Below are 27,951 nucleotides of genomic sequence, written 5' to 3' on the forward strand. Positions count from 1 at the left end.
TTCTCAGTCTTCTGTTTCCCCTGTTCCAGCTTCTTAGAAACATACAAAATTAAGATGATTAGTTCAAATGTTAAATATCTTGTCCTTAGTAATGTATTCAACTGGATACAGGTTAAAAATCATTGCATTCTGTTTTTAATTTACATCTTTTACAACTTCATTGGAGTTGGTGTTTGTAGTCATCATGAATCCATGATGCCAGTTATTTGTTACTCCATCAGCTTTTCATTAGACTAAAATGCGATTAGCACATCTCATACCCTGGTCAACTGTATTTACATTTTACCGACTACTTGTAAACATACCGGCAAAAAAAAAAAAAAAAAGTACTTAAAATCATCAATTACAATAAATCAAAGCAATTAAACTGACTATACCACACGACTTTCATTGTGTAACAAAGTTTATTACATATGTCCAAACATATGTACAGCACATTTCTCATGAAGAGTGGTTTTCTTGTCACAAATATAAATTATTTAGACTTTCTTAAAGAACATATGATACAGGAACTGTAGTTTGGAAGAAAACATGGGCTGGCTGTTCACTGGAACCGGTCGGCTGAGTACCCCAGACAAACGCACTCAATATACCTTTACACTAACGTTTACATCCTCCCCCCCCCACAAATCACCAACTACTTTGGGAGGGGGAAAAAAATAAAAATAAAAATCACAGAACCACACAGTATCAGAACACATGGTCCCTTCGGCGGATTCCCACTGAATCGTTATGATTTTCTTCAAATGTGACCACACCCTGCCTGTGTCAGCCCTCGGTACCGTCCACGAACCGGTAAACAGTACGATAACGCACACACATAAATAAGGCACAAACGGACAAACATAAAGAAAAAAAAAAAAAGACAGGGAGGGCACAAGCAGATTTGGCACAGGAAAAGAGCGACTGAAGGTAATGAACATAATTAAATGTCGACAACGACTTCCTCCCGACAAACTTTAAGCGACAACAGCACGACCGTCCGAGAATCAAAAATACTGCTAAAGCATCGATTAGGAAGGAAAATGCTTCCATCTTCTCGCAGAAGGAAGAGTCAAATTCATGAAAATACCAATCCTAACCATCACAATACTGAAAGAACTGATAAAGGATAGCTCTACGTAATAGTGTTATGAACCTTTGCACAAGTCGTCGCAATAAATACTTCTTCACAAAGCCTCCGTCTCATTGGGCCTGCTAAGAGGAGAGTGGTTAAAGTGAACAGAGCAGAGATGATTGCAGTGATTTACACAGCTACACAGTTTACAGAAACGATGATCATTTGTACACATGAGAAGAGAGAGATCGTTAAAAAACAAGTCAGGCCTTCTGTCGAGGGCGCAGAGGAAACATACTGGCTTGTTTGATCGTTTTTCAAAAAGAACCGGGCGGCGCGGTTTTTTCTTGGCCCCGCGCTCCAGATTCAAAACATGGGTTGAAGGTGCAGATGATAACACATTGTTACACATTCTATTGTACGGAAATCTCCTAATGACATCATTCGCGAGACTTAAAGCTCAACACAAAACAAATTAAAAAAAACAAAATAATAATAATAATAATAACAGATGTCCGAGTCATGGTTCCTTTGGGAATAATCCCATACATTTACCATTCAAAAAGGCCAAAACCTTCAGGCACTTTTAGGATTGAGTTCAGTCATCAGTTCGTGTATCCTAAATTTTCCTTATACACTAGTCCATGGGACTAAGCATCCGTGAAGTGTTCCACTCAGTCTTACTATGAATAACTGATGAGTCAGTTCATTTAAATAAAGATACATGTTTTTTTCTTTTGTTCATCTTGAAGACAGAAGGAGACATTTCGCTCCTTCTGGGCGCAAATCGCTTGCAGCCACAGTCACCGGGAGGGAAAAATAGTTTGGTTTGCTGGTACAGAGCATACATATGTTGATTCCCTTTTCCACTGTGAGCTTATAATTGGCCAGACTTGTCCATCATCATCATCATCATCATCATTATTATCAGCAGCAGCAGCTTGTGGCGTTGACCCTGGGTGAAACTCTTCAGATCAGCTCCTCCGGTCTGCTCCGGCGGACTTTATGTTTTCCTGTTGTTCCAGTTTGGGTCTGCAATGGCGTTGGGCTCCACGGGCCTCTCCAGGGGAGACCGGGAGTCCTGGGGGGACTTCTGGGCCTGCGGGGAGCGGGGGTCCAGCAGCGGGGGAGGTTTGTCCGGGTGGAAGGGCCTGCTGTAGTGCTCCGGCCCCGACGGACCCGCCGGCCTGTGCTCCGGCATCCGCCTGAAGTCCTGAAGGGGGCCTTCTCTTCCCTGGTGGTAGTTGGGACGGAAATCGTCAGGACGCCTTCTTTTAGGGTCGGGATGCCTGAAACATGAGTCACACAGTGTTTTTAATTAATGTTATTTTTATTTAAAATAAGTTTGTAATAAGAAGTTGGATTATTTTATAAGTGTACATTTATTTATGTTGCTCCGGAAGCAGCAGTCACTCGAGCAGATGTTTACATTTGAATACAATCATCAAATTATTTACAGAGGGTATGTGCATGTGATGTCACAGCCAGCGGACGTCTCCGTGGTTACGGCTACTGAGCAGCAGAGAGTGACAGTTGAACATGGAGATGAGCCGCGTTAGATTGAATCATAGGCTTCAATAACGTCTAAATTGTAAAATTAATTTAAAAAAAAAATTTGAAGAGCTGTTGTGCGATTGACTGAACCAACAGATTTGAAAAGCAGTCAGATGCCAAAGAAAACTGTAGTAAATGGATCGCTGCGTTATGAAGAAACAACTGGAATCCAGACACAGAAACCTGGTGTTGTCGTTCACATTTAGTGTCAGATTATGTTAATTTATACTGTTTTTTTTTTTTTTAATGAAGTCGTACGTTAAGTTCAGTTCCAACCATAAAACAATAAAAGGAATATTTGTGATCACTCCTCGTCGTCATTTTAACGTCTTGTCTGACGCTACAGTATTGTAGGGCTAACGTTACTTCTAAGTAAAGCTCTTAGCGTTAGCATCTTTATATTTAGCTACATTTATCGGAACTATCGGAACTTTATCGTAACTTAAACTAACTGAAACTGAGGCTAATCTACTTTTCCAAATCGACCATCGTGAATCTTAATTTGATCCAATAATCCACATTTTCTCCGGTTTTGTTGTATTTACTGCTACATGTCACCATGTTTTTGCACCTCAAGGGGGGCGTGGCCCTGGGCGGCAGTGACATCAATTCATACCCTCTATTACTGTATGGACTGAGGTACAGTGAAAGGTGTGTTTATAATACAGACATACGATGAAATGACAGAAAAGCAGCTGCACTCTACGTCAAGTACCAACGTACTTGTTCTTCAAAAGGTCCAGGTCTGGGTAGCTAACCTGTCATAGTAGGGCCGGTGCCCCCTGTGGTCCCGGTCGTTGCTGTACGGCTCGTAGGGTCTTTTCCGAGGGGAGCTGTTGTTGCGGTAGCTGCCCGAGCTGCGGTACGAGTCTCCGTGCGGACGGCGGTCACCGTAGTGATCTTTATAGCGATGGGGGTCGTACGGGTGATGCCGGTCTCCCTGCCAGGACTGGTTGCTGTTACTAGGGTAGTTGTATTTACGGTCCCTCTGCCAGTCTCCTCGATCTGAAATGAAACGGTTGACAGTGAAGGAACAAAACGCGGACGTTCATTTATGATCTCCCCTTCACAGTTTAGAAACCACATGTACCGTCATTAACAAAGTGGCGCTTGTTGGACGCATTGTAGTCTCTGTGGTGTCCGTGGGATCCAGGAGGGTGAGATCCAGGCTTGGAGGACAGCTGAGTACCCGTGGAGTCCCGACTGGAACCGGAGGGCTCGGGTCTGAAGGACTTCCCCCTCCCCGAGGGGTCCTCCTTCTTCTTGTGCTCCTTCTGGAAAAGAGCAGCGCGATCATTTCAGCGTTGGTTTACACACACTGCACGATCACGTTTACTCCCCAACGCGTCCTCCAGACTCACCTCCTCCTCGTGCGATCGCTTCTTCTGAGCCATTTTGTAAAGTTTGTGAAGCTTCCTGGCACCAAACTCTGTAAACTTTGACACAAAGATCCAGAGGTTTCTGTCCCAAAAAAAGAAGCACAAAAACAGTTATTACAGTGGAACAGATACGAATCGTGTTTAACTTAATCAAGACGATATCCGATGATCTCACCTTCGCCATATTTTGACGTGTTCAGGGTCGCTGTAAGCTTTAAGGCACTCTGTGATTCGGTCTCCGATCTTCAGGAGGCATGTGCGTGTGTGCTGGAGCTGCTCCTGGTCCGAGAGGCCCTCGTCTGGTTTGTCCAGCTGCTTCAGGGCCTTCTTCACCGGCCTCATGCGCTCCTTACACTAAAGGACGGAGATTCACTCGATTATTGTAAACACAGGTAAAAAATAAATAAATAAATACTGATAAATGGATGAAGAATTAGAGGGAAAACTCACAATGCTGAAGGTCTCCTGGTCGAGTTCATCGTCCTCCTTTCCTTCGATGGGGATGGGCTCAGATCCAGCTGTGATGTGAACTGGACCTTGTGTCTTCTTCCCTCTGCCGCCTTTAGCCTGAGGACAAAAAATACCAGACGTCCAATGACAGCTTTAATAGATTATTTACAGGATGGGGGGAGAGTTTCTAGCTTTACGTCACAAAATAAGAAATAATAAAAAAAAACAAAAAAAAAGGTACATTTCGGCATGTGCGTTAAATGTGAGCGCTGCTCTCACTATAATACCTTTTCTTTCCTGGGCTTGGTTCCCTTCTTTTCTTTGTCCCCGTCCTTCTCCTTTTTAGGAGTTCCCTGTTTCTCCTTGTTCTCCTTGTTGTCCTTTTTCTTTGGTCTCTTCTTGACGGGGGACTTCTCTGTTCCGTCGCCCTGCTCGGACACATGAACGGACACGAGAGCAGGTCAAGCCACGAAACAAAACGGCAGGTTGCATCTCGAGGATGAGGATTACTCTGCTTCTCTAAAAAAATAAAACTGCAGCGCGTATACACTCGTAAATATTCACCACCTTTCAAGTCAGCGTTCCCTCAAGTGTACGCCTTCTATTAGATTTCATTTTCAATAATTTTGTATTTATAGTGTTTACCTTTTTATCTCTCCTTTAAACTGCATGCTGCTGCAGCACTTTATTTCCCCACTGTGGGGCAAATAAAGGATTACCTTATCTCAGCAGAAACCTCTTTGGCCATCATCACAGCACTGAGTCTGAGCTGATACGTCTCTATCAGGCTCGCACATCTGCACAATCTTTGCAAAACCGACTGTGGTTGGACGAGAAGTGTTGTTCACACTCACACTCGACCAGAAAAGAGGTCTTGGCTTTTACTCAACCTCTCCAGAACAATCATCTGTTATTGATGTCGGCTGAGATTTTACTGTATCAGTTCATTGTCTGGCTGGAAAATAAAGCAAACTGTAGTTCCCCTGCAGACAGAATTGGACCGCCTTGCAAGATTTTCACATGTTTTTATGGATTCATTTTACCCTCTACCTTAAAAAGCCATCCAGGGCCTTCTGCTGATTGCTGTTAAATGTGGTGAATATTTGCGCAATCACTTAAATTTAAATTAACTTACTGGTTTTCACTTTGGCGTTACACATTTTTTCACAAAAAAAGGCCAAATTATACTAAATATGGTTAAATTTTGAAAATAAAAGCAAAACATTAAACATAGAAAACTCCTAATTCAGCTCTTTGGCCACAGAAAAGGAAATGAAGCTCATGTCTGACCTTGACCTCGCCCTCCTCTGACGGGTTGTCGGACAGGCGCGGGGACGAGATGTCATTGCCCTGCTCGTCCTTGAGAACCTTGTTCTCCTTTTTCGCGCGAGGCCTCCTCTTCTTCACTTTGACCTTGGAGGAGGAGGAGGAGGAGACAGGATATGAGGCACAAGCGAGTTTAAACGTCAGCACAGCAGACGTGAACGCTCGGTGAGTAACGGCCGCTTACCTCCTCCCCTCCTTTAGACTGATCTGTGCTGTCTTGCTCTTTTTTCAGCAGCTTGAGGAGATACTCGGCCCTCGCCTGCAGCTGCTTGGCCTGAGGCTTCTTGCTTGGGTCGTCTGGGAGGATCTGTATGTGAATGACGCGACTGTTAGACTGTTGGTGAGACACACCAGGTTTCTAAGAGGTGGCGGAGACAAGTTTGAGTGCGGTGGAAGACAAACACAAAGAAGACGACAGCGTTTTTTTCAAGCAAAACTCAATAAAAGTCTTAAGGGTAGTTATTAGATATTTGCCTTATCAGCTAGTTTGAGGTCAGGATCCGTCTTGATCAGATCCCAGTTGCCAAAGCCGTGCTCGTAAATGCCGAGCAAGAGCTGGACGTCGTCCTGCAGGTCCCAGTCCACATCAAAGTGAGCGATCTTCACCCTGCACGTCAGCTGGAACCTGAGGAAAAACAATCAGACGGGAGTCGAACTCAATGTGTAACACAGGTGATCTTCTCCTGAACACGGTACAAAGGACGGAGCTGTGGACTCTTACTTGTTCCTCTCAGCGGGGTTGGCTGGTACGACTTTGTGCAGAGGCTCAAACTCCTCCTCGTGCTGAATGATCGACTTGGCGTTGACCTGAACTCCTGAGATTTTGATATTAATTCCTCGTCGTTTCCCAGGACCTTTGGCTGGAGAAATAACATGAGCCACTTTACTGAATTGAAAACGCTTCATTTAATTTAATTTTAAGTGATCAAAACAAGTAAAAGCAACATACCTTCAACTGGGTTCTCCTTAAGGTGTTCCTCGTGCTCCTGCACCGCAGCCACACAGCTAGTGTGAATGAGTTCACCGAGTCTCTTCAGATCTGCTATAGATTTGTCCACCAGCTCAGAGTCTCGGGCAATGGCCTCCAACCTGAAAAAGAGACGCAGTTTGATCAAACACTGTGATGAAATTAGGGCTGTATGACCAAAAAATTACATACATTTTTTAATACATAATCACAACATTTTCTACTGGTAGAGAGAGGAATTAATGCAGTAAATTGACTAAGGATGGACTATTTTATGTGGCGATTAGTAAATATTGTAGAATAATCCTTCACTAGTAGTAAAACGGGTTTACATGGCCCCATGTTAGCACTGCCTGCTGATGTGGAAATCCAGGGACGTTTACAGCTCAGAGATAACGGGAACGTCTGGTCACTCGGAAAAAACGAAAACAACCGACACGGCAACTTTTTTTTTCTTCTCCATCTTCCGCTTAATTTTTCAGACCTTTTCATCGTCCTCTTGTTTAGAAGCTTTACATTGAAAATGGTCAGTGTCTCTTGGCGCAGAGTTCCTAACGCTGTATAATCAAATACACCGATATGCTGGTATATTAAAAATTCATTTCATAACAGAAAACTAATACGGGTATTGGGTATGAACCAGTATATCACCCAGCCCCAGATTAAATGCTAATTTCAGCTATTTATACGAGTAATCAAGATGCTTACCTTTCAAGTGGAGATCCAAATTTCTTGTATGCCTTGATGAACCTGTAAAGAATTCAAATTTATTGTTAGGGGTTGTGAGCGTCAAGCGCAGCTGAGCAACAAAGAAGGAGAGCGACTCCTTTACCTGCGGATCTCTGCGTCGGTGAAGCCCTCCACGTTGTTCTTGCGAGCTCTGGGTCTCCCCCTCTTCTTGGGCTTCTTGTCGTCGTCGCTGTCGTCGGTCTCGCTCTCGGAGCCCGAGGAGCGGTTCTTCAGCTTGGAGCCCACGTCGCTGTCGCTGTCATTGGCCCGAGCCTGACACACAAAAGGCGCGGTACTTTTAAAAGGTTTTTTTCTCGTCTCAAAAGCTCAGAGCTGCCAGCATATTCAGAGCGGCTTTGGCAAAGCACAAAATAGACGAAAGGATGTGCATTTCGTACTGTGGAGTATGAAATCAAATCAAATAAATATACATCAACTTTCGCAGCAACAATGCAAAACAGAAGCACTTGTTATTCTTCTCATTTCTTTATGGAAACGGTTAATCCGATTAATCTGGATGTGAATTGAAGCTGCAGCCACATTCATTACACGACTGTAACTTAATCTTGATTTGATAAGCAGCTAAAAGAAAAAAAAAAATGTTTACGTTCAAAGATTCATTTACCAAACTGCATGACCGTTGCAGGTTTAAGAGAGAATCCAATGCAACTCAGTGTGAACAAACAGGATTTACTCCTCTTACCCTCTTATTGGAGCTCCTGCTCCGGGGCAACATGAAGATGTCCTCCATCTCCCGCTGCTTCTCCTCCTCCTCGATTTTACGCCGCTGCTCCTCAGGAATGATACTTTCCCATTCCCGCGTGGGCTTGTCCTCAAAGTCTTGAGTGCTTTCTTCCATACTGGAGAAATTGGCAACCTGCAGAGAAAAAAAAATCAGCGTTTTAAAGGCAGGAATACCAGTTTTCATTTTATTTTATGTTTAAATCAGTGTCTGAATTATGTGCATGTAACCAAAAAGAAAGAAAGGTACCTTAAACTGAGACAGAAGTTCATCCGTCGCACTGGAGCCTTGATCGCTTTCCCTCGTCTCGGCCAACCTCAGGATCTCATCAATATCCATCTCCTACAGAAACAAAGAAAGAAAGCCCGGTTTAATTTTCCCACTAAGTCACACGACAACCTTTTTAGTTTGCTCCATATTTTCATTATTGTGACACCTGTGGTTCTGACTCTTCTCCTTCTGCTTCTTTGAAAAGTTCCTCAGCACCAAACTTGAGAATAGCGGTCAGTTCCTCTTTGTTGAACGGGGTTGAGCTGTTAAAAAGAAAAAGAAGAACAGCAGCAATGAGGAATTTGAACACGGCAGGAGCCGACGCTAAAAGGAATCCCGATCGAAAACAAACGCCACGCTTCCAAACCCTTACTTTGTGTTTCCTGAGTTGCTGTCCAGCACGGTCCGACCGGTGGTGTCCATCCTCTGAATGACGAGATGGTCCAGGACCATCTTCTTCTTCGCCCTCTCGATGATGTCCTCCTCCACCGTTCCTTTGGTGACGAGTCGATATATATTAACCTACGAAAGGAGAAAACGCGGACATGTTTTCATTAAACCAGTTATGTAGCAAATCCACAATCACAGCCGCTGAACCTGAGCCGTAGGCTACCTGTTTCTTCTGGCCGATCCTGTGGGCCCTGGCCTGTGCCTGCAGGTCGTTTTGAGGGTTCCAGTCAGAGTCGAAGATGACTACGGTGTCTGCTGAGGCCAAGTTAATACCTAAACCTCCAGCTCTGGTGGATAACAGGAAGCAGAAGTCCTGGAAAACAGATGAAACATTTGTGAATAAATCGTCTTATTTAACCATATTTGCAAATCTGCGGCCTGCTGCTGCCCTCACATTCAAAATGTCTCCGAATGCACAAGTAACTGTGGCAAGTGCATGGTCTTAGAACTGCTTCACATAAAAATAAAAAACTCGAGGGGTTTAATTTACTGCAGCTTTAACACTGTAGCTTCCATCCACTTATTATTGCTACGTACCTCTGAGCCTTCTGCGTTAAAGTGGTCCAGTGCTTGCTTTCGTATTTCTCCCTTTATGGATCCGTCCAACCGCTGAAGAGGACAGAGGCAAAAAAAAAAAAGACAGATTTTAGCCTTTGGAGGCGCCCTGAACAGCTATATGCAGTAACCTCGCCATCACTTCGGTTCACACGCCTCCGCAGCCGGTATATACGTTCAGAATGAACGCAGGAGTCTAATGTAAAGTCTAAGTCGGCGTGAACGACCCGATAAGAGGGACTTGCAGGAGAGTCCAGGCTGGTCTCCGGCAGAAAATAACTCGTTGATATAAATAAACCCGTGAACCCTGAGCCTGGCAGAGTATGTGTACGACAACACTGACATCGGATCCTCATCCGAGTTTAATTCGCCCGGTGCAACCATCCAAAAAGGCCCTTTCACTGTAAACAGCAATAAAAAAAAAAAAAAAGCGCCTCCACTGACTGGTATCGTTAAGGGAGATAAGGGAAATACACAGAGAGGTTATGATCAACAACTCTTCACAAAAGAATAAAAGTACATTCAAAATATCTTTCCATGTTTGTATCACATCGGATATTTCCACCAGGCTTTCTTGATCCCTAATAAGTTATCGAGCTCATCTCTGACCAACAGGGAAACCGGTTTGATTCTTGCACAAGTTATAGCGAACCAACACATTCTGACCGCAGCATAAACAGTAACTCTGGCCTTTGCCAACTCTTTAGCAACATCTGCATACAACTTGTTTCAGCAGATACCATCAGTCAGTAATTTAGGTTCCAAACAACCTCTCTTTAGTCGGCGGAAATGCTATTTGGGAACAAGCCCCAAAGTCGTTCTCCGTTGGCTGCAGAGTCCTAATAGAGGCGCATCATTCAGCGCTTCCCACCAATATTTCATGAGACCATGAAATATTGGTGGGTGGGGGATCTGCCGTCTTAATAAAAAGCCCCCAATTATGATGCTATTCCAACTATTAAAAGCTATTCATTCAGTATACGACTCACAGAACAAGATGCGTTTCTTAATGAGTCCGTCTTTAAATTACCGTAATAACACGAATAGCAACAGCAGCCTGTGCAGTTTATTTACAGGAATACTAAACAAAATGCTGCTGGGACGTGGCATTCGATGGGCAAATGTAAGAGTAATGAGCATGTAAAGTATCAGCAAATAAATCTAATTTATGGTAAACAGTTGGCCTTTAGTCTAACTTTGCCAGCTGGTGCTTATGAAGTGAAGCCAGTTCACGTCACGTCTGGAGTCACTTCCTTCGGGTTTTGAATAACTTTCCTTAAATTATGATAAATCTCCAGCACGAAGACTGGGTTTTAAAAGGTGACGTTTTCTCCGTGGGGTTAAATTCAACTAGAGCAGGTGAGCGACTGGTGTGTGTGGAGGGTCTTGAGGGGAGGAAGCTTTGGAGAGGGGAGGGAGGGAGAGATGATTCTGAGAGTAATAGGAAAACTAACGCAAACACAACGTTGGAAAACGTGCAGGAATATTTCCGATTCGTTATGAGAACACGCCGGAGTAAACGTGACCCTGGTGGGCCACCATAGTGTTAAAATTGTATGCGAAACACTGCGTCATTGTCGTGGTCACCGTGGAGCAACCACAGCATCACTGGTTTGGTCAGTCTTACCTGGAATGGATATCGTTTCTTAGCGAGGTATTCAGCCAGAATGTCCAACATCCGGACCATCTGGGAGAAGATCAGGACTCTGTTGCCTCTTTCTCTGAGTCTGGTCAGCAGCTTGTCGAGCAGAACGAGCTTCCCGCTGCCCCGCACTAAACTCTAAAAAAAGCAAGATTAAAAAAAGAAAAGTGTGAATAAGGGCAAATTACGTAAGGCCAAGCAACATATGAGAAGCCGGAGCTGGTGGAGGAGGTATCCCGAGGTGATCCTCGGAGCTCAACGGGGTTCACAAGGAGACGTACCTGCAGGTAATCCAGCTGTGTTTCATTCTCTACCTCCTCCGGCTGTTTAATGAGGAAACTGTGGTTGCAGCACTTTTTAAGCTCCATTACAATGTTCAGGAAGCCTGAAGAGCTGCCTCGGGTCCCTTTTGCAAGAGCCTTGTAATTCCTCGTTAAAATCCACCTGGAAATATTCAGCAGCAAATTAAGCTAATGGAGAGGAGGCATGCAGCTACTGTACGTAACATGAGGACAAAAAAAAAAAAAAAAAATGCTACAAAGGATGGAAAAAAAAAATCATACTTGTAAAACTGTTTCTGCTGTGCAGACATGTCTACACGCAGGATTTGTTCCACTTTGGCCGGGAGAGATTTTTCCACATCTTTCTTGACGCGTCGAAGCAGGAAAGGCTCGAGGACTTTGTGGAGACTCTGGTAACCGTTGTCCCGTCCTTTCCCGTGTTCGTCCTCAAAATCCTCCCAGGAATCAAACCTGTAGCGCACGACAGACATAATGTCCCCCCTCACGTCAAACTGGAATTTAAACTGATTTCAGTTTCCTATTTAGAGTCTAAATCGGGACGTACTTGTCGGGCATGAGGAAGTGCAACAGGGACCAGAGCTCTTTGAGGGAGTTCTGCAGAGGCGTCCCCGTAATGAGGAGCCTGTGATTCGACCTGAACTCCATCAACGTCTTGTAGAGCAGCGAGTCGTCGTTCTTCAGCCTGTGAGCTTCGTCCACGCCCAGGAACGCCCAGTTAATGTTCCCGAGGACGCCCTGGGATCAAAAGTTAAAGATACTTGAAGCTTCTCTGTGCATCAATAAAAGGAAGCATGAACACACACACACACACGAAGGAACCTACCTTGTCTTTAAGCAGGATCTCATACGTGGTGAGCAGCGCGTTGAACCGGATTCTTTTGGTTTGATGGTTCACCCACTCGTAGTCGCGGATCTACACACGAACGAGAAGCTCAAGTTCATGCGACCGACTCTGCAGACGCCACCAGACGCACAACAGGCGAACTCGACCTACCGTTTTCCTGCTCATGACGTCGCCAAGGTAGACCACCACGTTCATGTCTGGGGCCCAGGTGTCAAACTCCCTCTGCCAGGAGGTGAGCGTGGACAGAGGCACCACCACTAAGAAGGGCCCGTAGAGCTGGTGCTGGTGGAAGAGGTAAGACAGGAAGGAGATAGTCTGGATGGTCTTTCCCAGTCCCATCTCGTCAGCGAGGATAACGCTGTTGCACCTGAGGAGAATGAACGGATACGGTTAGGCTGCGTTTTCTAAACGAGTAAATCCACAAATTTGTATTATTATTAGTATTAATTATACAGCACCTGCACCAGGAGTGAGCCAACCAGTTCAACCCATCCAGCTGATAATCTCTCAGTTGGAGGTTATCGTCGCCAATGTACGACGGCTGTTTCTTCAATGCAACAAACCTCGGCCTTTGTTTTAATACCTGAAATAGTAAAACACATGTTTAATCAGTTATCGTACATGATTCAAACTAAAAGCAAGAAAGTCAGGAAACGCCTCTCTACCTTGCAGTCTTTAGAGGGGACGGTTTTGTTGGAGTTTCGGTTCGTGAAGCTGTCGATGCAGTGCTGGAACTTCTTTCCAACCAACGCTCCATCCTCCCAGCTGCACTCTGCATAGGGCAGGCCCATCCACTTGCACAGGTACTCCGGTTCGTTGGAGGACGGCGTCTTGTGACTGTGAGCTGGGTGGAAAAAAAAAAGTTATTAGATGAGCAGATGAGAGAAAGAGGTAAGAAGCATTGATGGAAGAGGAGGAGGAGGAGATGAGTGCAGGGCAGGATTGACTTACAGGGGAAGTCAGAGGATCCTGGCGTCTTTCCTGTTTTTGTGGCTGTTCATGATAAAATAATACAATAAAATGTGTTTTAGTTCAACTTGTGCATAAAAAGGAAAAGGACTATGTGCAGCAGCAACAAGGCCAGAAGCTTCTCACCAATGATGCGCTCGACAATCTGAAACTGCTTGTTCAAGTCGGCCGTGAGCTCCTGTTGGCAGTTGTGAAATTCCAGGTCCTCTGGAGACGCTTTCCTCAACCTGCAAACAAAGTGATGGTTTAAAAGCAACCTTCAAAGAAACTTGAGGGGAAATTTGCAAAAAAAATAATAAAGACGTTCACCATGAACACAGTTCGTCGTTCTTCTTTTTGAAGTTGTCCAGTTTCTTTAGTCCCTTGACCTTCTGCTGCGTCAGAGAGTCGATGCTCTCCCACGTGTTGTGGATGTAGGACCAGCCCTTCCACTTGATCAGATACTGAGTCTCCCCTTCGTCTTTCTCGGGGTCGAAGCCTTCGCACGGGTCCCCGTTCTCCTCCACAGAATACACAGTGGTGGAGGCTCCAGTGGCTGGAGGATCCACAAAAAAAAAAAAGTTAAACCGTGCCCAAAGGCAGGATATATTTTAACAATTTGTTTTTATTCAAAATAGTGGCAAATGAATGAAAATGTATCACCTCCTTTTTTGCCGGTCCTGGTGTCCATGACTTTCTCAATGGTCTCGCTGTCGTCATCCTGCTGCTCCTCTCCGGCGTCGCCCGTCATTTCGATCAGGTCGTCAGAGTCCGTTTCAAAGTCGTGTTGGTCCTCCTTGTAACTGCAGCACAGAAGTGGTACATGTGATCAGTGTGAAGTCTGGACGGAAACATTGGACCGATAACAGAAATACATGAGGGGCTACATCTACCTTAACTATTTATTTGGAGCAGATCTGTATCTTTAATTCTAGTCATATTTTAGCACAAAGCCTCAGTTTGATTGGCTCCCATTTAGTAACGTTAAACCTTTATTTTCCTACACTCAGACTACGTAATAGAGTATGCGGGTCAGTCATTATTCCACCGGTGGAGCTTTTGCACAGTTTGTGCTAATAAATTTTGAACAACAATTATTTTTACAGATTAAAAAAAAGCTATATATGTAGATGAATGACAGGTATATTTCTAGGGAGACGTGCGTTGGATAAATCTCACATAACTGCACTTAAATGGATAGACGCGTCATTTTTAACAAGACTTTACCTGCATTACAATTGCAAACTAATACGCAAGACACCACTTTGTCGACTTTGGAGCGGCTCGTATTCTTTCTAATTTAAAGGGACTTTGCATTCAGAAATTCACCTCTTGACCTTAGTGGCCCCCCTCCTTCGAGTCTGTCTCTTCGGAGTGTCCTCTCCGTCGTCGTCGTCATCTTCGTCGTCGTCGTCCTCCTCCTCCTCAGCGGACGACTCCTGCTTCCTGGACTTCCTTCCTTTCTGAGACAGCTGCTTTTTGGAACCTGACGATTTGGTCTGAGGCCTGTAAGACACAGAGTTAAACATGGAAATACGAAAGACGTTTAAAGATAATGAACTCAACTCCTGGCTATTTAGCTCCTGAAGTGACAGACTGACGAGCCTAAAACGCCTGAGTGCAGCCAACGGCCTTTAGACAGCTCAGAGCACAACTGTAGCCAATTTTAGAAAAAAAAGTTTAAAAAAAATATTAAAAAATAATATAATAACATTTTCATAATTACATGAGGCTGCAGAATTCAATGTCGTTACTCACAATCAAATAAAGATGGAAATACGTATTCAAACAACATGGAATGATTTGGAGATGACCAGTGGGTAGCTGTCTGATGGCCAGGCTTCGCTACACTCTTACCTTCTAGCAGGAAGTCGTCTGGATCTAACTTTTTTCTCTTCCTGCTCACTGTCTGTACTGTCGGAAGCCTCCTCCTCCTCCTCATCCTCCTCCTCCTCCTCTTCATCATCATCTTTCCAGATATTTCTTACAACAAAGAAATGCCACAAGTTCACCCTCAAGGCCCATCACTGCTATTTATAGTTTCTGATTTAGTTTAAACGCAGGCCATGAGGTGTTCAGCACAACCCAATTTGATCAGGGATTAGCCACCGATCCGACCTAATCTGATTTGATTTAAATGCAGAGCAGCGCCTGGCGGGCTTAAATTAACAGAATCTAACCAATCTGAGACAAACAGATACCCGTTAAATAATAAGCTTTAAATGATTCACAGTATGAACACGGACTGGCAGACACAGACAGACATGAACTGCAAACAGGGTTCAGTGTCTCATGGCAGAATTCAAAAACACTTGAAACAATGAGGTTCTGTGCTGCTGAATAAATAATAGATGACAATGACAGAGTAATCGCGTTCACAATCTGCATACTCACTCCTTTTTCTTCCCCCGGGACGTTTTTCTTTTAGGACTCTCCCCCTCCGAGTCGCTGCTGCCCTGTGAACGCACAGCAGAGAGCGGCCAAGTCAATTAATGCAATACGTCAGAATGTCCACTAGAGGACACCGGCTGCTCGTTTAAAAAGAGAATCTGATGCCAATGCAGACACTCGAGCCAAATGTTGCACATCTTCTCTGCTTTTCACCGTCTCATGTCCGCTCACCTCGGCTCCGATGTTTAAGCGAGCCGGCTCCTGCCTGCTGCGGTTTGACCTCCTGACGCCGTACACATCTGGATGTTCTTCCCACATCTGTGAACAGAGGCGAAGACGCAGGCATTCTGGATCACTACAGGAATTTGTCCCAAATTCTATCCTAACTTGCAAGTATTACAGCAGCTACGGGGGCTGCTGATAATAATTAACGTTCCCGTAAATAATTAAATCTTATTAAATAATTAAAGTGTGTGAATGCCAGACATTAGTGAAACACGCCTCATGCTTCTCAGGGGCCTTCTTCAGATTAATTAAATCTATCATTTCATCCAGTAAATGGTTAAAAATTACATCTGGCTCACAGTTCAAAAAAATATTTAAAAAAGCAGCAAATATTTAGTGTGAAGCTACCATCAGCCATAACATTATAATCACCTGGTCAAGTGAATAGCATGGATTATCCGGTTGATACAAATGCGTTAGGTCTAACTGTGAGTGTTAGATGACTGGGTCAGCGCATCTGCAGAACTGCAGAACTTGAGGGGTTTTCCCAGACTGGGAGTTGTCAGAGGGGGAAAAAAAAAATCACGCTCTTGTTTGCATCATGTGGGTGGCTGGTTGCCTGTGTGTCGTTTAGCTAGTAGCACATGGACAACCCCACAGCTCGGTGGTTTTATTGTTGTGGCTGAACAGTCAGTAGGTTTTTTCTTTTTTGCTTCAGTTGTTAAAATAGCAGCGAATTTGTTTGTTTGTTTTTTTAATTAAAAAAAATCAGTTCTCCTATTAACTGTTTAATTTAGATGTGGTATGTACCAACCATCATAGCATACTTTTTTGTGGTTAATTAAGATTAAGAAGGGCAAGCAGGATTGTGTCTCTATCAGTTGAACAATGCACACACTGAAAATCCTTAGGACCGAGCTGTAGCACAGACCTTGGACACAGCAGAGGCCGACACACATACAAGGACAGTGTGGATAAAGGCCTACTTGTAAAACTGGACGTCACACCTTCATAATCACATTAAGAGCCCAGTTATACAATCTGCGTTAACTCAATCCCCAGCATCAGGGGAGGAGGAGGAACCGTAATCAGGTTTAGACACAGAAAGTCTCCACACAAGTCTTAATTCAATGACCTTTACCTTTTTCACATCTGCCAGACGCTCCTTCTTTCTAACTGGCTTGTCTTTGACCTCGGCTGTGGTTTGCTGTGATTTGGACCCGGCGGACTCGCACTCTGACTCCGAGCGACTCTCCGACTCCGAGGAGCTGTTTGACTCGGAGTTGTGGGATCTCCTCCTCTCACTACCATGCTCGCTCTCTGACTGACTTCCCGACTCCGACGCAGAGCGGTTGGACTCCTCTGAAGCTGAATTGCTACAGGAACAAGAATACGTTCATTTTTTTGTGGGGTGGAGGGGGGGGGGGGGGATACTGCTGCACATACGCTGAACCATTTCTTAATTAATAATTGTGTGAAAACAATCAAATCATGCCAAAAAAGTGACTTGATGGTGGCAGCAACTTAAAAATGTCTCGGTGTTCACACCCTCACTAGGACATGAAGAAACTGCAAGGGCTCGACAGCATGAGTAATTTGCGACTGTTGGCCGAGAGGAAACAGAAACCTTGTTACATCATGCACGGTGTTCTTTACTCGGCTAACAGTTCGCCGTATAATAACCCCTTTCTCTCCGTAAGGCGCACAAATCCTCTTACGTGTTTTTGAGCAGCTGTAGAGTTCACGGACCTGTTACAATAACTTGTACAATAACTTGTAACAGGGCCAAATATTCATAGAACGAGGCATCACTTCTCTGGCTACACACATTTAAAATATACTGGAAACGTAAGAAGAGCTGTAAAATAATTAAAAAAACACCACAAGAATACTGTGTTTACCAAAAACTGATACGCAACACAGTGAGGTTACATAACTACTCCCGTTTCAAGAAGCACGATCCATGTCCTCACTAAGCTTAAGGCATATTTTAGAGAAGAATAGTAATTACAGAACGGTTGAAAACCAATGGAACAATGAGTCCAGGGTCTCCTCCATTTGATCCTAAACTAGGTACGATAATGGCCCTTAGATTGGAGCATCGTCACATGCTTAGCTGAGTATTAGTTAGGAGAAGTTTGAATAAATATAAATATGAATGAGAACTGTTTTATTTGAAGATTTTTTTTTTTTTTTTTAAAGTGAAAACGCCAGATAAATCCACAAATAATTAAACCTTTTAAGGATTTTAATCATCTCATCATATTTCACTCTGGCGTCCTTTAGAAACAGCAACGCCTCAAAGTCAGATTTACATGTTCAGAGGACATTTCAAAAGGAAATCTCATGGTGCTATTAGGTTCAATTTTGATGCAAATAATCCAGTTATAAATACAGTGAGGCCAGCTCAAATCTGAAGTTAATAAATGCAAATGAATGTAACGGGGACGGACCATCATCATGAATAAACTACGTTGTTTGGGATTGGCTTTCTTTGCCTGCAATGCATTTTTCTCGACACACGGGGTCGCTACCTACTGCACTACCTAATTAAACCTGATTAAATCTCCCTTACACGTAGAGCCCTGGTAAACATGTGGGCCCATATGTTTTACTTTATAAGAGTCCAATGCATATACGAGTTTACTCGTTCTACATTTATTAACCACAGTTAATCTGATTCTGAAACTTGAAAGGATTATTACTTAACATCAAAAGTGTTAAGAATATCCATCTGTATTCTGTCATTCGTTGATATACTGATATCATAATCAAAGGAAATGGTGAAATAATATGTTAAAAGTAAATAACCACAGCACAGGAGGTGTTAAAATAACCGTTACTAAATTTCGCTCTTCGTCCCTTGAGCTGCTCCTATGACCAAACTCGGAAGTACATGGCCGCTTCCGCTTTAAGAGAGGTCATGGTGGGCGGGGCATAGACATAATCCTGAATTACTATTGGCCCTCCGGTTGCTAGGTGGAGAGCCAGCCAATCACAGCGCAGAGAGCAGGCTCTCCGAGGCCTGAACTCTTCCTGTTCCTCCTCTGTGTAGTTCTGAGCTGAGTTTTAATACAGATAAGTGAGCAAGCTGGGCACACAAAGCAAGGGCCATTTTGTGACAAGGAGAGTATGTAAATTGCACTTTACTGACGTGTATAATTATATGGTGAAGATGGCAGAATTTCTGTATCTTTTTTCTGCTGCTCTGAAAGCCCACTATGCTCATCTATCCATGTGTCAAAGTTAAAGCTATCACCCTTGCAGAGGACATGTTTCACTCAGCTGAAAACACTAAAATGGCTGCCACAAGATCACACACACACAAAAAAACTACAAGTGTGATGTAACCTGCTGCAATGTACAGTCAGTAAAATGCTGAGAGGGTGATTACCTGCTTTTAGTACCTGCTTTTAGCTCCCACACTTCTCTGTGTCTTTATCTAAAAACACAACAGTCTTTTGAAATCAGGCTGTATTATTTGCTGAGAAAACATGGCTGTTTTCAAAACAGTTCTAACACTGACATCTTGGGGAAACAGCAGTTATGCAGTAAATACAAACATCTTCCCTTTTGAATAAAGGTTAGTGTCTTCCTGCATTGTCCTGACACGATGCAAATGAGATGATGCAGTGATGTCTTTATTGATCAACATACGTTTAGGTATGTGAGGATTCAGATACCTGAGGGTGGACAGATACACACTTGCAAATGTCAACACTTTACATTAAGAAATGAAGACAATGCTGCAAAAATGGCACCATATTTAAATATCCTGTCAAGGTGATACAAAAATAACCCGATTAAAATATAAATTAACATTGTTCACATCTTACATCCACAAGAATCATTCAAAGGATCCTTTAGTTATAAAGCAATACAAAATGTGTCTTTTTAACTTGCAGTACAGTTTTTTTTCTGATTAAAGCTACAACTGGATGTAATTCTTCTTTGACAAGATAAAGAAATAATTAATTAAGTTTAAAGGTATAATACTTTTAAGAAAAATGTTTCAAATCAAGTGATCCCATCCACAAGAGCTTCTGGAACTAAAAATAAAAATAAATAAAAAAAACATAAAGCTAAATGTTAAAATGCTACTGCCATAACAAAAGTGAAAGAGTTTTGCCATCGAAAACAAGAAAAAATATTTACAAATCATCACAATGTTAATGATGAAGGGCTTTTAATAGGAAGAAATAACTACGCATAAACAAATATGATCTTCTAAAACTTTTTAACTTGTTCAAAACTTTAAGAACATGTTCATATATATATGTATAAAAAAAGTAGAGACTGGTATAAAAATGAAAAAAGTGTAGCCACTTGCAAATCATGTGCAATAACTACAGGCAAAGCATGTTTCATGTAACACATCCAAAACCCTGAATATATTAGTGTCCATAGGTAACCAACCAAATCAGTGCAATAGATTCAGAAACAAACAAAATCCACACATCAACGTTGATAAAAATGGTGCAATGCAGCAGCAACTAGTAAGACAAGGTCATATAACATTATAGCGACAGGACATGTAACATTTGTGACAAATCATTTGCAACATAATACAGGTCAAATGAGTTTCCCTGTGGTCTAAGACATAAACATCTTGTGGGCAAAGATCTCTTAACACAGGCCTCGGTTACTGAGTGTTAAGAAATGGTAGGAAAATCAGGGTGTGGCTATTAAACAAAAGCAAGGTCATTCATGACACGGGTGCACTTCTTCAAAAGCACGTAGCAAATGTTACACAGGTGATCAACCATGCTCGACAGGGTAAACAATCAAAGCAGATATGGAAAAAGGTGAAGTATTAGGGATCATACCTTGATGCGTTGCTATGAGTCGATCCCTCATCTTCTTGCTTTTTACTTTTAGTCTTCATCATCGTAGTGTCCTGAAAATGTGACAGGGTGATCCTTTTGTCCCGGTATTTACTGTCAAAAAGTTAAGAGGAAGCATGGACTATCATACAAGTCCCACAAGATTTGCCTGTGCTCAGGTGGCAGTCAAAACCCAGGCGGTGCGACACGAGTGCAGAAAAATGACATTAAGTCGAAGCAATTGGTGACCATTATTTACACCGATAATGTAAATAAAATCCAGAGGTGGGGGAGAAAAATATGACAGGTGCTGTTACGATAAGTTAAATATCCACCGTGTCTCTTTCACTATAGGATCGAGCCGCATGCAGTTAATTGTAACTGCGTCATCAGATGAAGCTTTAGAAAAATAACATTTAAGGATGAGAAAAAGCTGTAAATTGTTCACCACACAGTGTAAACATGTCAATTCAATGTGGAGAAAAGGTGCTAGTCCATAAAGGGACTATTACGAGCCTCGTTCGCTGCTATCGGTTTAAATATTTATGCGACTCGGAATAAAAGAAAGAAACTGTAAAAAAAATAAAAATAAATCTACAATAGCTTAATAAATGACAAGAAAACAAAACAAATAAGCCTATCGTAGCGTACTGTAGGCCTTTACAGTCTTCATCTACTGACAGTCTCAGAGCGACAGAGGCGAGCAGCACCACTAAAAATGGAGGCGCGCCATGGCTGCCAGAGCCCTGTATGGAAAACAACGACGAGCTCTCCACCAGCACAAGCGGCTCTCACGGCACACAAAAACGGCCCGAAAAACACCCGAAACGCGCCTATTCGCGTTAAAAAAGGCGACCGGATAGTCGTAGCGCTCAAAATATCGCAAAATTCAAGCGGTCGCGGACGAAATCGAGGCTGAAGGAACGGTCTGACGAAAGCCCATGGCACCCTTCCCAAGGCTCAGCCGCCATCTAGAGCTCCTTCCCTGCTCTGAAAGCTTTGCCTTTGATTGACGTTATTTCCATTTACCCCACACTCAGGTGATGTTTAAGTCCCACCCCTTTTTATTATGTTTAAATGTTGCTTTTATTTAAACTTGCATATATTTTCATCCCTGAGACACAAGCCTCAAAGGGAAACCCTTTTTTCTCACTACATAACAGGTAAGATTGCAGATAGGCTGTAAAAGTATATATTTGCACCAACTGCATCACTTCCTGCCCAGACAGGAAGAAGGACAAGCAGTAGCCATTTTAGACAGGGCATGGAAACCATTTGTGATCAGACCAAAGATGGTTGAGACTGAAATCCTTTTAAACTTCTTGTACAAGTGAGTGTTTTCTTCAGTTGTTTTTTGAGTTTAAGGTTTTCCAGTGGCACTGATTAAAGCACAAAGGTGCATTTTCATCAACCATTTACCCGTTTTTGGTCAATCAAGGCGATTATTTCTTTTGGACAGCAACTCCAGGAAAATAGATTATTACTTCGCAAGATTCGTCAACCCAATACGAAGCGTAATAACTTAACCCTTAAAATAATTTGGGCCAACCTCGACAATAACACCAAGTCACTGGAGACCAAAATTATTTTTTGTATGGATTAGCTGAAATAATTAAACCAATTTCCGAGATGAGGTACGTGAACGTATTCAAAGCATAGCGCCAAATGTGTGGTTTTCTGGTGAACTAGCTAATGAAACAAAGCCAGGGAAAAATACGAGGACATACACTTTATTTGAAACAACATTTGAATATCAAATGTACACAAAGGCTGATGATTTGTGTTCCCCAAAAAATAAAAAACAATAATTTTTTTTAACGTGTCCACTGTACGGGCCAGCAACGGTGTTCCAGAGTCCACGACGTAGTAAAAAAATAAAAATCCAAAAGACAAAGTCCAGTCAGAAAAAAAGGTTTCATCTCGTCAAAATTTGGCTAACCGCCAAATCGCTTGCCATCTTCACGTTAAACAACGCTGTCTCCACTTCAGCAATATCCAGTTGAATGGGGTCTTGATAGGATAAAAAAGAAGGAAGAATTGTAAGCCCACAGTGCAACTGAAATGGGTAATGATTCACTGTCCAGCAGTCTGAGATCATGCTAACCTACACCAAAATTACGCCAGTTCAGTAACATATGTAGCTAGCTTTCAGTTGCGTTAGCGAGCAGTGCGCAAATGCACGCGCCATCCTGAAAGACGAGCATTTGTGAGAATTAACAACCGTTAAAAAAGACATAATTTAACATAATTACTATTCACATTAAATGTAATTAAAAGTCACAGGATTAGCATAATGTATTAAATGCTAATAACAAAATCTGACAAGGTTTGTAACGAATCTTCCTAAAGGTTGGTCGTTTTATAAAATCATAGGAAAAGGCCTAACGCAAAACTTTTACGTTTTTAATTTCCAATAAGACAAGCATTACAGCTTAACGCATCAAATGAAGTAAATAAATTAGACAGAAGCTTCCACCTATTAACTGTTAGCATTGAGTTATATGAAAAGAAGTGCAACAAGTTACACTGATAACATTTGCACTATCGCGTTTTTGTTGGGCTTCGAAAAAAGGTGTGCTGTGGTACTAAGCAATCAGCGAAATGAATAAATGCTCCAGCTTTTAAAAAATCCTTCAACTGACCACCAGGGGTACGATGACCTCGGAGGCACATAATTTGTTACGTGTAAAACTTAATTACGCAACAGCGGCGATAGCAGTGATGTTCAAACAAATTAAGATCAAAACACAACAACACAGGCGGGAAAGAAAACAATGCTGTATATAAAGATGCAAGATCTGTAGCTTAAATTGACAAAATGACTATAAGAGTAGCCAAATAAATGATGGGCACCACTGTCAGTTATTAAAAATGGCTGTTCAAACAATGCTAGTTTTCATGTCACCGTACAACATAAAAAAAAGACTCTCAGGGCACTTAGGATTGACAATAAATAAAAATAACAATGACTAGGGGGTTGGCCTTTTTTCTACAAGGGGTTTAATACAGCAAAAATAGGAACTACTGGAGAAATGTGGCCAACAGGAGGCAACACAGCCAACATCCACGCCTCAATAGCTTAAATTGGAGCCACATTGAACTGCTATGCAGGTATTACTATTAAACTACTTATCCTTTGGTTATGCATAATCTAGGACTTTTGCTAGCCTTTAAAACTAGAATGTTGGTACTAAGTATTTCACATTTAAATAAGAAGTATGGTTTAACTGACCTATTCAAACTGAATATAGGGAAACTCTAAGAAAGCTAAATGTTCTTAACATTACAGTCAGTAAGCCTGTGAATAAATACAGAAGAAACTTACAGAGCCGTCTTCTTTTTCCTTTCAACTTGAACATCTTCTCTCCGGTCTCTCAAGTCCCTGCTGTGGAGGAGATAAGGAACAATGAATTAATGTTCAAAGATGTCTTTGCGTACATTTGATCCACTCAAGATTTTTCTTTTTTTAAAAACACAACTAGTTGTATGTAAGTGACTTCTGATTTTTAACATCAGTGGTTATTAATTAAGATGCCTGATGCTGCTTTTTCAAGCAAACAACAGTTTTGATGTGAGAGATGTTTGTCTCAGAAAGTTGAAGTCCAACTTCAATGTAACTATTAATTAAAATCTATTGTTCTGTCTATGATCAGAGCCAGTCAATCCTGGGTAGCACTAAACGGCAAAGCCAATGCTTTTTTCCCCCCTAAACTATAATAATATGTGTAATCTAATATCATTACAGAAGCATATTCATAAGTAACATGTATGTTTCGAAATCTACAAACATGTTAATTGTTGAGATACATTTTTGAGTAAAAAATTATCTCAGAAGGTAATAGTATGTAGGAGGCCAGATGCCACCAAAAAAAGTAAATCATCTTCACCATCATTACTGGTATATAAGTGAAACCTAAGTTTTTCTCCAACTATCTAACTTCATTTATGTGCTCTTGGCACAGTCATGTAACCCCATAGCAGGTGGACTGCAAAGCCCCAAACTTCTTCTGAAGGTGTTGTAAAAGTCCACCAAATTTTAGGCTTCTTATTTTGAGGACTCGTGTCTATTTCCACCACTACTCCAAACCAAGAAATGAAATTAGAAGAAAACATTTTGAAAGAGCAGTAAAAATAATTTGCATTTCTAGGTTTAGGGCAGGTTGATATGCAAATTTTACTAAACTTGGCATCATCTATGGAAAATATTCAATAAAACATGATAAGAGTTGAATCCCTGAGTCAAAGTACTGAGCAAACCCAGCATGTAGATAACATTTACTGTGTTCCTGAAAATCCCTACTAGTATATGCCTGAATTCCAAGAAGTAACTGTTGTCGCTACATTACGAGTTACTCATTGGCTTTTCTAATTCATATGTTGGTGTAAAGGTAACTTAGATCTCATAATTTTGGGAAAGGTCATCACAAGCACCAAGGCCATTAAAAGTAGACACTAATCACACTGAGCAAGTTTTTCGTTGGTGTGACGACTATGCGAGAAATATTTTTAACATGAGTCCACATGTACAACTTTAACATTCGACAACAGATTAGTTTTATTAAGAGTCTTTGTGCAAGTCTTTAATTTTAGTACTACTCTAAACGTAAATTCCAAAGTAGTAAATTGGTAAACAAGTTACGCCGAAACACCATCTCCCGAGTCTTTTGGGAGTGTAAAGCTAGCTCCTTTCTTGCCTACATACATGGTTAGGTGTTATAAATAAGACCAATGGGAGTGTAATGCGTTAATGTTCATGTTGGCTACTTGGAACAACCTCATGACTAAAAGAATAATCACGGTCAACTCATAAGCTAGCTAGCTAATTGAAAGAGCAGAATGTTGATTACGATAAAATACACGAAGGTGTCCAGCTGCAAACATAGAAGGTAAGACTTAACACCAAGTTGTAGAAGGTAAGACTTAACACCAAGTTGTCGGCTTTGAAGACAACTTATAGGCATGATGTTAAGCCTCAACAGATTTGATTACCAAACTATTTTTATTGTCTCTGGGCCGATTAATAGTTCAGGTACTTAAGGTAAAAAAAAAAAAGTTCTGAGGTGAATTGACAGTTGTAGTGAGTGTGCTTTAAGGCTAGGTTGGGAGAAAATCATTTAAAACCAGAGTCATGCGCTGGTTAACTTAGACATTTTTAATTACAGTGCATATTTACCAAATCGTACACTAGGGGGCGACCCTCTCCTGCCTTTCCGCATGTAATGATAACTAATGATACCAACTACAATTTCCTTGTATGATGTTCACATGAAAGTAAAAAACAAATGTGTTGTCAGATACGTGGTCTATATTTATAAATTAAGCATGCTTTAAGAATTCAATACATAGATGAAATGTGAGGGACCTTCTAAGAACATTACATCGGTCTGAAAATGATACTTACAAATCTCCACTGTAGCGTGAACCACCCGAATCCTTCAAGTCACGATGGCTAAATGTCAGCCCTTCAAAACAGAAAAATAGCGGTTTAGAAATTAAATGTGCCAACAGCACACCCTACTGGCTACTGGTATGTAGCAGTAAAGACAAAGACACGGAGAAGACGGTAAAAAACGTCTTGAGCTGGTGTAAAATAACATACCATTTGGCCTGGGAGAAACATTGTCCCGTCTTCTTTGACGTTGTTTGTTAAACATCAAGGGGAACCCCTGCAAAATACAAATGATGATTATAATAGATTCTTCAGTTACAATTGAAAAAATCTTAACGTACACGAGTATTAAAAACAGTCACTAACAGAGTGATTATTTTCAATACATTTCAAAGGTTATTTTTTGGACTGTTTAAGAGCTTATTAACTCATTAAGTAAATCACAAATAAGTAGATGCATATTTAGTCGTGGAAATGCTTTGTCTTTGCCAACCTTAGTAGGTCAAAATGCAACAAAATACATCTTCAACAGTAACATCCATCGGAGAATAGCTTAAAGAGGACATTTTGTTATGTGCCGGGTGGTACTAATCCTTAGGATTTAAAAAATGCAGTCTAGGATATAAATAACTATTATATAGGGCTATATATCATATGTATTTATATTGAATAGTATTTGTCTTTATGTGTGGGCGAATCAACAACACCGTCCATGGGATCGAGATTTTAAGATGATTTTATTTCTTTATTTAATTTTAATGCAGTATTTAGGATTTCCTCAAATTCACATACCTGTAGAGAAGCTTTCTAACATAAAAATCTTCCTTCACATGTCTTGGAGGTGTAATGTGACTTGGAAATACTGAATATATGTAAATATTCAAATTACTTCTTCATTCTGTACCTCAAAGGGTTAAAAGCCAACACCCTATTTTGTATTTCGAGGTATATCTAAGCTTTTTGTAACATACACAACCTTAATTTGACCATCCACTTAAGTATAGTTTATGTGTGGTGTCTACTATTAAAGAATTGTTCTCAATAATGATATTTTGAGCATTTTGACTACTTGCCACTATTTGTTTAAACTATTTATAAATAATAAGCATTAGGCATATAATACTTTGTTAAATCTTGTTGTAAAACTACATTGGTACACTCTAGGATAAGGCAATGTATTAAATCGTCGATTTTTAAATATATTTTCGACTTTCAATTCGACGAAAAATGCCAAAAAACAAATACACTGAAAATAAACAAAAATATGCTCAAGCTCGTTATGTTGGTGTCAGTCAGTCTCGATACAACGTTTTAAAAAACTAGACATTTGCTTATTTTTGTCGTTTTTGTCGAGCAAATTCAAACAAGGGCATTTGCCCTTTCAAGGACAAAGCAAATTTTAAATGCGTAGGTTGAAATAACTCCAAACAGCTCGAGAACAAATGTGCCTGTCCAAATATGAACTAAGTTAACTCGAAACAGGGCCAGCAAACATGCAAAATCTGTCAATTAAAACATAAATATGTGCAGTTTACAGGCTCTAGGTCGTTTTCTCCTTTCTTCGCTGACAACACACCATGGCCATTTTTACAACACTGCGTCTGACTGTCGTTCTTTCCACCATATTGCCATACAACCCCGGCTCGTATTTTTCAGCTAATAATATATGATTACTCGTAAGTTCTTACCCATTTATCGGGCCGGGTCTATCCCCCGTCGTCTGCCGCGGCCAGAGAGTCATTTCTGGGCGATTTTCGTCGTTTTGGTGGGTCTTTGAGGCGCATCGTTGCGCCCTTCCTCCTCTCCGTCCTCACCGCCTCGCTCCTCTGCTGCGTGTGTCCTCCTCTCCGCCTCCGCCTGAGCTGATATCCTTCAGCGGCTCTGCCCACTTTCCTCTCAACGTAAGCC

The 27,951-nt window shown here is 41.7% G+C and overlaps 1 protein-coding gene across 2 annotated transcripts; it reads right to left on the reverse strand.

The window, feature by feature from the left end:
* Nucleotides 1-385: 385 nt before the first annotated feature.
* Nucleotides 386-27,951, reverse strand: chd2 (chromodomain helicase DNA binding protein 2). 2 transcript variants are annotated; one of them, XM_047595955.1, is made up of 42 exons: nt 27,732-27,951; nt 26,254-26,320; nt 26,056-26,116; nt 23,980-24,039; nt 20,658-22,664; nt 16,973-17,207; nt 15,838-15,924; nt 15,610-15,671; nt 15,073-15,198; nt 14,545-14,721; nt 13,879-14,018; nt 13,546-13,771; nt 13,363-13,463; nt 13,219-13,260; nt 12,933-13,111; nt 12,726-12,850; nt 12,418-12,634; nt 12,247-12,336; nt 11,968-12,158; nt 11,685-11,873; nt 11,403-11,565; nt 11,107-11,259; nt 9,462-9,533; nt 9,088-9,237; nt 8,848-8,996; nt 8,641-8,737; nt 8,454-8,546; nt 8,166-8,339; nt 7,566-7,735; nt 7,442-7,483; nt 6,716-6,855; nt 6,488-6,626; nt 6,241-6,391; nt 5,951-6,073; nt 5,731-5,853; nt 4,728-4,868; nt 4,441-4,557; nt 4,166-4,344; nt 3,973-4,072; nt 3,702-3,885; nt 3,370-3,616; nt 386-2,346 (listed from the first exon to the last, which is right to left on the reverse strand). In XM_047595955.1, the coding sequence occupies exons 5-42, from the start codon at nt 20,717-20,719 to the stop codon at nt 2,061-2,063; spliced, it is 5,442 nt and encodes a 1,813-aa protein (XP_047451911.1). In that variant the 5' UTR covers nt 20,720-22,664; nt 23,980-24,039; nt 26,056-26,116; nt 26,254-26,320; nt 27,732-27,951; the 3' UTR covers nt 386-2,060. The 2 variants fall into 2 exon arrangements, with proteins under 2 accessions (XP_047451911.1, XP_047451912.1); XM_047595956.1 differs by lacking the exon at nt 15,073-15,198 and having other exon boundaries at nt 27,732-27,950.

The sequence above is a fragment of the Mugil cephalus genome, chromosome 10 (assembly GCF_022458985.1).
Source record: "Mugil cephalus isolate CIBA_MC_2020 chromosome 10, CIBA_Mcephalus_1.1, whole genome shotgun sequence".
Lineage (NCBI taxonomy): Eukaryota > Metazoa > Chordata > Actinopteri > Mugiliformes > Mugilidae > Mugil > Mugil cephalus.

Coding starts and splice junctions, on each gene's coding strand:
- chd2 (XM_047595955.1), bottom strand. CDS start 20,719: ATGATGAAGACTAAAAGTAAAAAGCAAGAAGATGAGGGATCGACTCAT. Junction 15,925..16,972: donor GTCTGGCAGATGTGAAAAAG/GTAAAGGTCATT, acceptor CTCTGTTCACAG/ATGTGGGAAGAACATCCAGA. Junction 3,617..3,701: donor GCGCCACTTTGTTAATGACG/GTACATGTGGTT, acceptor GTTTCATTTCAG/ATCGAGGAGACTGGCAGAGG.